The sequence below is a fragment of the Myxocyprinus asiaticus genome, chromosome 40 (genome assembly GCF_019703515.2).
Source record: "Myxocyprinus asiaticus isolate MX2 ecotype Aquarium Trade chromosome 40, UBuf_Myxa_2, whole genome shotgun sequence".
In the NCBI taxonomy this organism is placed as follows: domain Eukaryota; kingdom Metazoa; phylum Chordata; class Actinopteri; order Cypriniformes; family Catostomidae; genus Myxocyprinus; species Myxocyprinus asiaticus.
In genome coordinates, this window is record NC_059383.1 from 28,715,681 (window position 1) to 28,728,168 (window position 12,488).

General features: G+C 40.5%; 2 protein-coding genes across 3 annotated transcripts in view; both read right to left on the reverse strand.

Moving 5' to 3' along the window:
• Positions 1 to 3,975, reverse strand: part of LOC127431075 (breakpoint cluster region protein-like) — a 108,842-nt gene extending 104,867 nt beyond the window's left edge. The window contains exon 1 of the mRNA XM_051681317.1: positions 1,750 to 3,975. Within this exon, the coding sequence (XP_051537277.1) occupies positions 1,750 to 3,232 (1,483 nt within the window). The 5' untranslated portion in view covers positions 3,233 to 3,975. The remainder of the gene's footprint in view (positions 1 to 1,749) is intronic.
• A 1,843-nt stretch (positions 3,976 to 5,818) lies between these two features.
• Positions 5,819 to 12,488, reverse strand: part of LOC127431077 (sarcoplasmic/endoplasmic reticulum calcium ATPase 2) — a 41,992-nt gene continuing 35,322 nt past the window's right edge. For both annotated transcript variants that reach the window (XM_051681321.1, XM_051681322.1), the window contains 5 exons: positions 12,152 to 12,354; positions 9,483 to 9,568; positions 9,259 to 9,392; positions 9,023 to 9,140; positions 5,819 to 8,941 (listed from right to left, as the gene is read on the reverse strand). In XM_051681321.1, the coding sequence (XP_051537281.1) occupies positions 8,672 to 8,941; positions 9,023 to 9,140; positions 9,259 to 9,392; positions 9,483 to 9,568; positions 12,152 to 12,354 (811 nt within the window). In that variant the 3' untranslated portion in view covers positions 5,819 to 8,671. The remainder of the gene's footprint in view (positions 8,942 to 9,022; positions 9,141 to 9,258; positions 9,393 to 9,482; positions 9,569 to 12,151; positions 12,355 to 12,488) is intronic.

The following is a 12,488-nucleotide window of genomic DNA, read 5'->3' on the forward strand; positions in this document are numbered from 1 at the left end:
ACATGAGTAAATGCTACTCAGCTCCTGTTCTGCACAAAGAGACAAACTAAGCACTGACACACACACACACACACACACACACACACACACATCTTGACCTCATGATACTAAATTAGCTTGTCCAGTTAATTACTCATCATCTATGGGCCTCACTGGACAACACTAACTAACCGCAGCGAGGGGCTGCCATGGTGTCTGATGCAGGCAGAGCGTGAAACATAAGTGGACAATAGCTTGGGCCAGGAAGTATGGAAACTGGCATAGAAGCCAATAAATGGAAGACCAAGAAAATACAAAGGAAGAAAGAAATGTTTAGTCCTGGGATAAGCAACAAAAGCTTAGATGCTAGAATAGAGCCAAAGGAAAAACAAAGTTGCTCATTTTCACTGTAAGAGTCTGTGGGGATTGCCAAAGCTTTGAATTCCAATCATACAGTCATGCTACAAATTGCAGTTTGCGAATTATGTCATCTGTGATGTTATCTGTCATTCACTGAATCCTTCCTATGCTTAATGGAACGTTCTGGGTTCAATACAAGTTAAGCTCAACTGACAGCATTTGTAGCAGTATGTTATTTACCACAGAAAATAATTTCAACCTATCAATGTTTTCTGTTTTATTTTTTAATTTATTTATTTTTTATTTTTCCCCTTTTTCTCCCAATTTGGAATGCCCAATTCCCAATGTGCTTTTAAGTCCTCGTGGTCGTGTAGTGATTCGCCTCAGTCCGGGTGGCAGAGGAAAAATCCCAGTTGCCTCCTTGTCTGAGACCGTCAACCTGCGCATTTTATCACGTGGCTTGTTGAGCACACTGCCATGGAGACATAGCACGTGTGGAGGCTTCATGCCATCCACCACGGTAACCATGCTCAACTCACCACACACCCCACTGAGAACGAACCACATTATAGTGACCACGAGGAGGTTACCCCATGTGACTCTACCCTCCCTAGCAACCGGGCCAATTTGGTTGCTTAGGAGATCTGGCTGGAGTCACTCAGCACGCCCTGGGATTCAAACTTGCGAACTCCAGGTGTGATAGCCAGCGTTTTTACCACTGAGCTACCCAGGCCCCCATTTTCTGTTTTTTTTTTTAAAGTAAAGATTTTGGTTACAGCAAGCCACTTACATAGGAAGTGAATGGGGCCAGTCCATAAATGTCCAAAAATACACACCCTTTTAAAAATATATATACAAGATTTAAACATTATACGTGTTAAAATGACTTAAATGTGAACAAATCATTTACAGGGTTTACCGGCATTACGCTGTCATGGCAATCATGTTGTAATACTGGATTAAACTTTACACGGATAAGGTTAGTAAGCATTTTTATCACACTCAGATTATGTTTTTACATGTATAATGTTTACATCATGTGGCTATACTTTAGAAACAATGTGTATTTTAAGATTTATGGACTGGCCCCATTCACTTCTATTATAAGTGCCTTGTTGTAACAAAGATTTCGGCTTTTTTTTTTTTTTTTTTTTATAAACAAGGGACAAACTGAAATTATTTTATGTGGTAATCTTCTTTGCCACAAATGCTGTCGATTGAGCTTAACTTGTATTAAGTACGGTTCTTTTAATGTTACCCATTTGCCCAGATGGCCAACCCCTTTAAACCATTTATTATTTTGCTACATTTTTGTCAGAATCCTCTAGACTTGTGACAAGAACAAAAGCAAAAAAGTTTCAAAACAACAAGAATATGTACAAGTCACACAAGTTCAAAGTCATTACTCACCTAGATCTCCATGGTTGTCATGGGAAGCCCTGCTGGAGGCAATTGAGTCTCCATCGTGGGGCCAGATTTGTCCTGTTTTCCTAACACCTACTATTGTGGCCTCGGACACCACAACATGTTGCTGCCTGTGCCGCTTTTGAGTCTGCGGTGTGGGGGGGCTGCTGCTGTCAAACGAATGCTGAGAATTCTGAGAGTTTTGAGAGGGTGAGCGACTCTTCTCCCGAAGGGGCCGACGGTAGGCTGTCGTAGGGCTGGGCGACACGTGACTGGACTGCCCTGAGGAGAAGTCTTCCTCACTAGACGTCAGATTTTCATTAGAGCTGCAGTCCGGCGTGTAGCCCCCTCCACCACCCCCCACATCCTCAAAACTCCCAGGTGAGTAGGACCTCCTTGGCCAGGTGAGGAGATGGTCATCGCTTCCTCCATGGTCTCTCATGGTGACCCTACCATCACCACTGTCTCCTGACATCATACCTCCAACGTAAACACTAGTATATGGCTGGAAATCAGATGGTTGCCATGGTGGTGGTGGGGGTTTACCCCCGTTTGGTCTGTAGCGTGGGCTGGGCTCACCATCTTCATACTCTGCATCATACCCACAGGTGCTTTCAGTAGAGCGCCCCCTATAGACAGGCCTGGTGCGCAGATCACCTGCCACTGTAGCAAGGTTGCCAGGAAGTGAATGGAGAGACCTCTTCCGTTCCATCTGCATGGCTTGGTTTCCAAGAGAGACGATTTTGTCAGAGATCTCACGATCATTGACTTTCACAAGGCCCCTGTCATGATGAAACTCCACGTTGGTGTAGAAAGATTTTTCTTGGCCTCCTTTCCCTTCACTGGCTGAGTGCGAGTTAGCCCGTTTGATCCTCTCAAAGTTCGACCGTAAGGCAGCCACCCCAAGCCCCATGCCTGGCTTGTCTTTGGGGGATGGATCTGAAGGCAGTTCCTTGTCAGGGTGTGGATGGGGCCTGCGAGGGGAGACCCCGCCCCTCTGTGTGGATGGTGAGAGCCCATCCGTCTCACTGACCGGCCCTGCCTGGTGTGCCTCAAACCCTGATTGTAGCTCCAGTCCATCACCATGGGAGGCTGACTTCCTAGCAGGGGGAGGTCTTGGTTTCGCTCTGGTCTCTCCTACAGGCTGAAACCTGCTGCGTTCTGCCTGTCCATGCTCTTGTGCATGGAGATGCTGGGAATCAGCCCCTACAGCTTGCTGGTCCCCTTCAATCATGTAAGGTGGCTTCCTGAAACCCCATCTCTGCCTGTCATAGCTCTTTCTCTCCTTTGCCAGCAGTGTCTGAAGGTAGATCATCCGAAAACGCTCTTTGTTCACCTCCATTTCTAACCGTCTTATGGAAGCTTTACACTTCTCCAGTTCTTGTTCGATGCCCCCTACTGACCTGAGCTCCATCTTTGGAGGCTCTGACTCTGGAAACTGAGCTTTCCATGCTTCAATGAAACCCACAGGCTCCACCATTGTTGGCATTAATTGTTTTTGCTCAGAATGATGTGGGAAAATATCAAATTGGTCAGAAACAAACACTTAACTATCTCCAACTGAGTGGGACTTCGCCCAAGGCAAAGGAAATCAGAGGAAAGTATGAAAACAAGACGTTCATAATAAGGGATAATGAAAAGACACTTAGTAAAAACGTTTACAAAACACTTCGCTCATGATTTCCCTGGAATTGTAAGAAGTATCAGTCTTCCTTTTCCAAATTGGTCGTCGTTGCGAAGTTCTTCAACGACAGAATGGCCGTTATTGAGCGTTATGTCGCGCGCAAACAATAAAGACACGCGCACGGTCATCTCGCGCACCATTCCGACTAGACCACTCGCAGAATATCACGCGCACAAATCTCGGTCCCCAGCACAATGACAGCATCTGTTCTCCAGAGAGCACAGAATGGACAAAATACTCCTTGGTGAGAGAAAAACACGCTTTTTAAAATCAAACTGTCGCCTTGAACAATTTAAATGGTTCGGTCGTGTCTCTGACGATGCATTCCAGCTGTCGTGAGCTCATAATGTAACATCGTTTTTATCACCATTATCCCCTAAGCCCTTTGTGCCTACGTCTATGGAGAATGCAAATTGTAAAAATGAAAGAAAAACACTTTCCTTGACTGGTTGTTTAGTTCCTGTTGACTTGAAGGATGGCGAAATTCTGTGAAGATTATCCCATTTTGCAGCTGATAATTAGTCCTAGCAGATATCCAGTTTGCTGTACGCAATGTAATGCCTCTGTGTGAAATGCACTGAGAGCTGCTGCTGCAGGAAAGGGCGGGACTACGTGACATGAGTGACAGGTCTCTCAGCAGGGGTTCCATTTAAAGCGACAGACTGCTCCACCGGTCCGAATGAGGTTGAAATATCTAACTTTTTTTGTTCTTTTTTCTTTCTAACATGTGTTAGGGGGAATTAGGTCTGCCTGTTTTCGTTCAAACTGCCTTGTGTTAACATGCTAGTGGAGCGTTTTTTGACTGTGAGAGAAGGTTCACAGGAACACGCGCACAATATTATTGGACAATGACTCTCTGTCAGGTTTTATAATTTTCATTTATAATTTACTTTGCATATGCGCCTTTCATGTTTTCCTTTCAGTTGATGAATTAGCAACAATAACAATTCACGTTTATCGTTTTGTAAAATTAAATAATAATTATAAATAATAAATGCGAATTCTTTTATGACTTGTATTTTATGCGTTTTTTAATAGAACAAAATTTGTTCAGTGGTTACATAAAGGATGCAGCTGTGTTTATATGTGTAATTCGATGATGTCATTGCAATTGAACCGTATCATCGCGTCATGTCTTGTTTTTGTCGCCTTCAAGTGTTCAATCCTTGACGTTACAGCACCGAGGGACAGCTCTGCATTTTTATCATCAGTATATATTATGCTCAAATAATTTTAACTAACACATGCTCGTTGTGGTTTTAAATGATTACATGAATTAAAGGGATAGTTCCCTAAAAAATGAAAATTATCTCGTCATTTACTCACCCTCATGCCATCCCAGATGTGTATGACTTTCTTCTGCTGTACACAAACATAGGTTTTTAGAAGAATATATCAGCTCTTTTAGTCCATTCAATGCAAGTGAAAGGTTGCCAGAACTTTGAAGCTCCAAAAGCACATAAAGGCAGTATAAATGTAATCCAGATGATTCTTGGGTTTAAATCCATATATTCAGAAGCAATATAATAGGTGTGGATGAAAAACAGAGCAAAATGTAAATCCTTTTTTATCTAAATCTCCACTTTAACTTTCAGATGTGAAAGTGAAACTAAACAGGCACCACATGTGACTTTCAGATGTAAAAGTGAATGTGGAGATTTAGAGGAAAAAAGGACTTAAACTTTGATCTGTTCTCACCCACACCTATTATATTGCTTCAGTAGGTATAGATTTAACCACTGGATCCTTATGGATTACTTCTGTTTCCTTTTGTGATTTTTGGAGCTACAAAGATCTGGTCACCATTCACTTGCACTGTATGGGCCTACAGAGCTGAGATATTCTTCTAAAAATCTTTGCTTGTGTGAAGATATGCACGAAGAATGCGAACTGGCAAAAACAAAAGAATGTAAAAATTGATAGTAAAAAAAAAAAAAAAAAAAAAAAAGATCTGTTTCTAACCCATATATCATATTGCTTCTGAAGACATGGATTTAACCACTAGTCATATTGATTACTTTTATGCTGCCTTTATATGCTTTTTGGACCTTCTGCAGGAGAAAGTCATACACATATGGGATGGCATGAGGGTGAGTAAATGACAAAATAATTTTCATATTTGGGTAAACTATCCTTGTAATGCCTTGCTTCTTTTCTTTTTTAGGGGTATGAACTTGAATTACACACAAAAGACTGGAGATAGAGGCAAATGCAGGCCAAGAGCATTCTGTTCTCCTGCTGACCAATGGCAATTATTGAGGTAATTGCATAATATTATTATTATTTATTTATTTATTTTTCTAATTTTCTAATTTAATAAATGGTAGGAAAAATTGTCACACTGCATCATTATGCAAACAAAGAGAGACAAAGCATAGTTGTAGGCATGGGTAAAATTAAACTGGCAAGTTTATTTGTAAAATTATGTGTATAATCATATCATACCTTTTAGCAGCGATGTACACAGCAAGTTTAGGTATATAAATATAGATCAAATTATTTGGCTAATTACAACTGACGGCATGCATTATACTATATAATACATGGATATAAAACGATGACATTTTACACAGGAAAAAAAAAATTGCAACAAACTCTCCTCGCATCAGCATTAGGCAATTGTAGACATTATATCTTCATGCAGGGTAGAGGACCAGTGATACTGCTTGCTTGCTTGCTTCCATACACCCTGGTCATTCTATTTCTCTGTCATTTATTCATTATTATTGAGCCTACTCTAAACTAAATGTTCTTTTGCCTCTCTTACATGTGATCTGTCAGTATAAAGGTGGCTATTTTGCCTGAACTGCATATTCAACCTGCAAGTTCTGATACTCAGCAAAATGAAGCCACTTAAAACAGACATGCAAAACACAGAAGCCTGAGGTTTCAAGCAGAGTACAGGGAGGCAGATTTTTTTACCAAGGATTAACTGGCAATAAAGACATAAATGAAGAGAGAGGAATATTTGAATGTTTTAGTTGGAAAGTAAAACACTAAAGTGCACACTAAAATAAATATTTAGCAAAGTGAGTATAACACAGGTGTAGATAATTGTCAGTATGGTTAATAGTTGATATAAAAGGCAATGTCTACTGAGAAAAAAGTTTGCAACATTTTTCTAATGGCAATAGAGTTTTGATAAGCTTCTTAATGCCAACACCCAATATCAGTTCCTGAGCAAGTCAGACCACAGTGTACGGACCACTCTACTAAAAACGAATGAAGTCTATTAATTTCATTCAGCTTAGTCAGAGGCAAGTTTGAAATGATACGAAGCAAAGGAAACAATCACCTGACAAGGCTTAAAAAGTCACAAAGGCAGACTCAAAAGTAATTTTACCAAATATTTACGATATATATACTTGTTAAAAAATAGAATGTATTGCAGTGGAATTTACTCTTAAGCAGACACGGTCATGTGTCTAATGCAGCCAGAAAAGGCAGTAGTTGAGGAATTTAGCAGTTTTTTCATGTAGCAGGGTTGGTCCAATACAGAAAATATTGTCAGAAAACTTGAGGCTTCAGGACATTGTATAATGTGAGAAGTTGAGGTGGAAAGGGCTCATTGGAGGAATGTGTAGTGGTGTTTACTTAAAATGGAAGCCTACTGAGGCATTCTAATTACACAATTAGGGCATAGTCAGAGACATGCTTCCATTTCAGCAAGCAAGAATTAGTGTGATGTCATGGACAACTAAATACATGAAAGCTCTTTTTAATAAAAAATTTACCTTGTACCGTTAGGTATATGTGCTGTGTACAAATATATAGGCCTCTCCATCACACTGGCTGGTGGGAGAGGAACAGGAGGCTGCTTCAGAAAGAAGCTCTTCCCAGCTGTCAATCTTGTGCTCAATTATTTAATTATCTCTGTACATTAATTTTATTATTCAAGTATATTTGCTCCTAAAACTTGATGTGTTGCATCATAGGAACAGGACAGCTAGTAAAATGAAGACACGCATCTTAATTAAAATGGTTCAATGAGTGTATTTTGCAAAAGTAGAAAAAAATGTAGCGTAAAACATTTGGTTTGCATTGTAAAATTCATGTTTTGAATGCAACACCTATACTTTTGCATGTTAAATTTTCTACTCCTTTGTCTCTGACCTCAACCCCCCCAAATGGTAACATTTACATCTTTTGTCCAACCCAGCCCACCCCAATAAAAAGAAACCCCCCAAATTAAGTTAACGCAAGTTCATTCAATTATAAAATACAATGACAAAGAAACTTAAAACAGATTAGTTAGGGCCAAATACATTTTAGTATTTTGTTATCATTCTCACAAGCCAATAGAGGCACACTTCATGTTGTAATGTGTACAAGCTGTGTAAAGCTTGGGGGGGGGGGGGCTGGCAGAGAGAGTCTAGTCTGACAGTCCTGAGGTAGCTGTACTCTGAAGAACTGGCTTTACTAATCAAAAGTGTCAGGTAATAATGGAAAAAAAGATATGCATAATCAAATAATGGAAGTTATTACACCAAGGGAAAGACACGCAAGTACAAATCAAAAATGAAAACCCACACACAATGCATGCAACGAACAGAACATGCAGCTTTCATCCCAGGATTTGACTTGGTTGACACATTCAAACATTCAGTCCCACACTCTTTCCCATGCTGCTTTGTGACACCATGCTTTTCCATTGGCTCTGGGTGAAATTCACCCCCGAAGACACAAAGGTAAACATTAGTAAACAATTCTTCTCTCTCTATTCAAATGTACCACCCCACTATGCTCTTCTTTAACCCCCCAACCCAACAAAAAAAATTGGAATAACAAATGAACAACTGCCTAAAATAGTGTTAACTGTCTCTACACAAGCACTTATTTTTTCATTCAGCCATTTGAACACATGATGTGGGGGGAGAACAAATGGAAATAACCATTATTCATACTGGTTTGAAATTAGATATCAGATATTAAGACATAACATTTCCAAATTAATGTTTAAAAATTAAACAAAATACAAAACTGAAAACAAAAGGAAAAAACAAACCAGCAGGAAGTCCACAAATGTGCTAAGAACATTAATGGTTACTAATACTTCAAGACTTCAGGTCTGTGCCTTCTTAATCCCCACAGGACATTTAAAAAGCTATGTTTCTGTATTACTGTTAAGTTTGTGTTAAACCTGTCCTTCTCATACACATTCACTGTTGCAGAGGCACGCTTTAAACTCACAACCACACATACACACACTATCTACACATGGTGTGGACTTTGTGCTCATTTCAGTCAAGACCAAAACATTTCAGCCAAGTTAGTGTCAGTGCTGTAGATCCACAACACTAGGGGAAGTGAAATGGCCACGAAGGGCCAGGAGATGCCCTCGGTGCAGGCGCTGAGGGAGCAGGCTTTGCCTGTGGGCTTGTCCAGGTCTTTATTGGGCTCCAGGTAGTTTCTGGCTGCAAACTTAAGCACCTCATCCAGTAGGATGACTGGAAGGGAGATCTTCAGCACCATAAGCCACTGGGTCAAATTCAGTGGGGTGATCTGGAAGATCATCTGTAAAGAAGAACCCAAGGCAGTTTTTGAGTTGCGAGCAATACAAAACAAAGAAAAATTACATACTGCTTTCGATCTTACCGGCAGGGGCTCCACATAAAGGATAAGGAAGTGAAGGGACATAGAAAGGCAGATGGCTCCGAGCAGCCAGACATTCTCCCAGGGAGGCATGCGAAGCAAAGACTGGTTCTCGGACACACTACAACAGGACACAAGAAAAAAAAGAAAAGAAAAACAAAAGTGATTGGCTGCATATTTAATTCAACACTTGTCAGTGGCAAATTAGGAGTTTATTGCAGTGCACTTCCAAGACTGACCTGTTGAGGGCGTTGCACATCTCAATGGTGACTAGCACAGACAGAGCCATGGTCATGGGATATGGGGACTCGAACACCTCACAATTCAGGCCCTCAAACTCAGGGTTGTCTGGAGCACACTGCAGGAAGTGGCTCTGTGGAGATAAAACAGAAGCAAAATGTTATTAGAGAGTGTATGCATTTGTGAGTGTGTATGAGAGAAAGGGAGAGAAATGTGCATCTACCAGTTGGTAGAAGGTGACCCTGGGCCCATCCTCAGCAGCAACGAACCACCAGGCAGCAGCACCTACAGTAGCAGCACCAACATAACCTGTAGGGTAACATGCACAACATAAGTCAAATCCCACTTACTTTGGCCACAAACATAGGCACTGTTTAAAGTAGGAATTAAAAGGAATAGTTCACTCCAAATTGTAAATTTGCTGATAATTTACCCACCCACAGGCCATCCAAGATGTATCCGAGTTTCTTTCCTCATCAAAACAGAATTTAAAATTTTTAGGATTTCATTTCAGGCCTCCTCCTTTAAACAATGCAAGTGGATGTACTCCATTTTGTGACAGTCCAAAATGCATATTTAGGGTGCATCAAAATAATCCACACGACTCCAGTTGACAAAGTTCTTCTGAATCCAAATGACTGATTATTTTTAGAAACAAAACAATACTTATATACTTTTTAACTACAAATGTTCACTTCTGTACATCTCTGTGATGCGCGCTCATGAGAGGGATGACGTAAACTCGTTGGTAAGGTCACGCGTCACGTGGAGGAGGAGTCAGGAATCATTGTTTACAAGAGAAGGAGCGCTGTACAAAAGTTTAATTGTCTTTGCTGTAGATTTGTATTTGTATTGTTCAAAATGGTCGTTTGCCGTGTGTATCCTGGATGCTTCAACCTTCAGAAACCCCAAAGAAAATGCACGCTGGGAAAAATATTAATTTTTCATCAATAGCCTATACATGATCATGAGCGATTGAAGCTCTGGCTTATCGCGCTGAACCTGAATATCAGTACACCCCTACATTCTCTCAAATATTGGAGGGTATGCAGTGAACATTTTACTCCTGAGGATTTCAGACCATAGAAAGAAATAAAGGGTCGATATCTGAATTCATCGGCTGTGCCTGTGCTGTTTTTCCAGTGAACTCAGGTATGTGTGAAAACTTTGTCATTGTCACGCCTCCATCAGGCTCTGCACCTCCCTCAGCGCTCCGCTTCTCATCACCCGATTTCTAATTCACCGCATTTGTAATTAAACCCGATTTCTAATTCACCGCACCTGCACTCAATTCACTCGCTCATCACTGCCTGCATAAATAACTCACCTTCACGCCACTTTACTGTCAAGTCTCACACAAAGGACTCGCAGTGTTTATTTACCTGTCTGTATTTGCTCTTGATCTTTGTCGATATATGTTTAGTGCTTACCCTGTTGATTCGCCTGTTACCTCTTCTTCAGTATGTGAAGCTTCTCTTCTGTGTGATATCATCTGTACCATTGATCTCACTGTGTAAACCCTGTAAATCCTGTGAATCTCAGTAAACATTCTCGCACTTGGTTTCACTAACTACAACTTGTGTGGCTTGAATTCCTGACAGTCACATAGCCTATAAATTTCTGCTAAAGAAAAAGCACAAGTAGATAACGCAACGGCATTGCTCCGAAATAAATGATGGTTATTTACTGCATTAATGTTTTTGTATTATTATTTGGAAATTATTTTATTATTTTATATTGTTTTGAAATTGTTTTGTGAACGGCACTTGGTCTGTGCAAGTTTCTCTTGTAAACAATGACGCGCTTCCTGCCTCCTCCACGTGACGCGTGACCTTACCAACGAGCTTACGTCATCCCTCTCATGAGCGCGCATCACAGATATGTACAGAAGCGAACATTTCTAGTTAAAAAGTATAAGTACTGTTTTGTTTCTAAAAAATATTAAATCGTTTGTGTTCAGAAGAACTTTATTTGTCGACTGGAGATGTGGATTATTTTGATGCACCCTAAATATGCATTTTGGACCATCAAAAAAATGGAGTACATCCACTTGCATTGTTTAAAGGAGGCAGGCCTGAAATGAAATCCTAAAAATCTTAAATTCTGTTTTGATGAAGAAAGAAACTCAGATTCATCTTGGATGGCCTGAGGGTGAGTAAATTATCAGCAAATTTTCATACAATTATCTATTCGGCAAATCGTGTGCCAGCAGTGCAGTGCAAAAAATTTGATTTCAGTGATTTGATAGTTGGTGCCAGAAGGGCTGGTTTGAGTATTTCTATAACTGCTGATCTCCTGGGATTTTCACACACAACAGTCTCTAGAAATTTATTCAGAATGGTACCAAAAACAAAAAACATGTAAATAAAGTTCTGAGATGACTTTATACATCAATCAATAGGTCAGTGTGTTACTGAGTGATGAAAAAGTAAAAACAAAATTACAAAAATCCCCCCCCCCCAAAAAAAAATCAGTGCACCATTTCTCCCAATTCATATCAGGCATACTGAAAAAGTTCTATGAAGTCCTTTTCCATGTTTATGTATGCAATTTTCACATTTATTTTTCTGATCAGATGGCTTTCTTTTTAAAGCCGCACGTAACCGGCAAAGTATAAACTCTTAGTTTAGCACAACGGTTCATTGAATGGATGAGCATTTTAACACTGTAAGCCCAATGTGGTCACATGAAAAATTCCAAAACCTTTTTGAGATGTGTTGTCCCGTTTCAAACAGATCACCTAAAACGCTTCTTAATACCAGGTGTATACAGGGCCATAATCTCTATACAGTCTGACAAGGCTAAAGGCTTGCTCACCACCCTTAATTACAAATATGTCTAAAGAAATCTGGAAGGTGATAAGGAAAGAACCAAAGCAAGTGGTGCACTCACAGCCAATGGCCAGGTATCTGAAGAAGAGCCAGCCAGAGATGAGGGGCTCTCTGGCATTGCGAGGGGGTTTGCTCATGATGTCCAGGTCGGGTGGGTTGAAGCCCAGCGCAGTTGCAGGCAGACCATCAGTCACCAGATTCACCCAAAGCAGCTGAACTGGGATCAGAGCCTCTGGGAACCCTAAAGCCGCCGTCAAGAAAATGCTGCCAGAGAGAGAGAGAACAAACATTGCAAGTTATGCGATTAGATAACAACTGGAATAATGTCAAAAAGACCTTGGCAGGGTTTGCTCATGGTAAGGGATAAATTTCACTATGCTGTCATTTAGATAGTATCG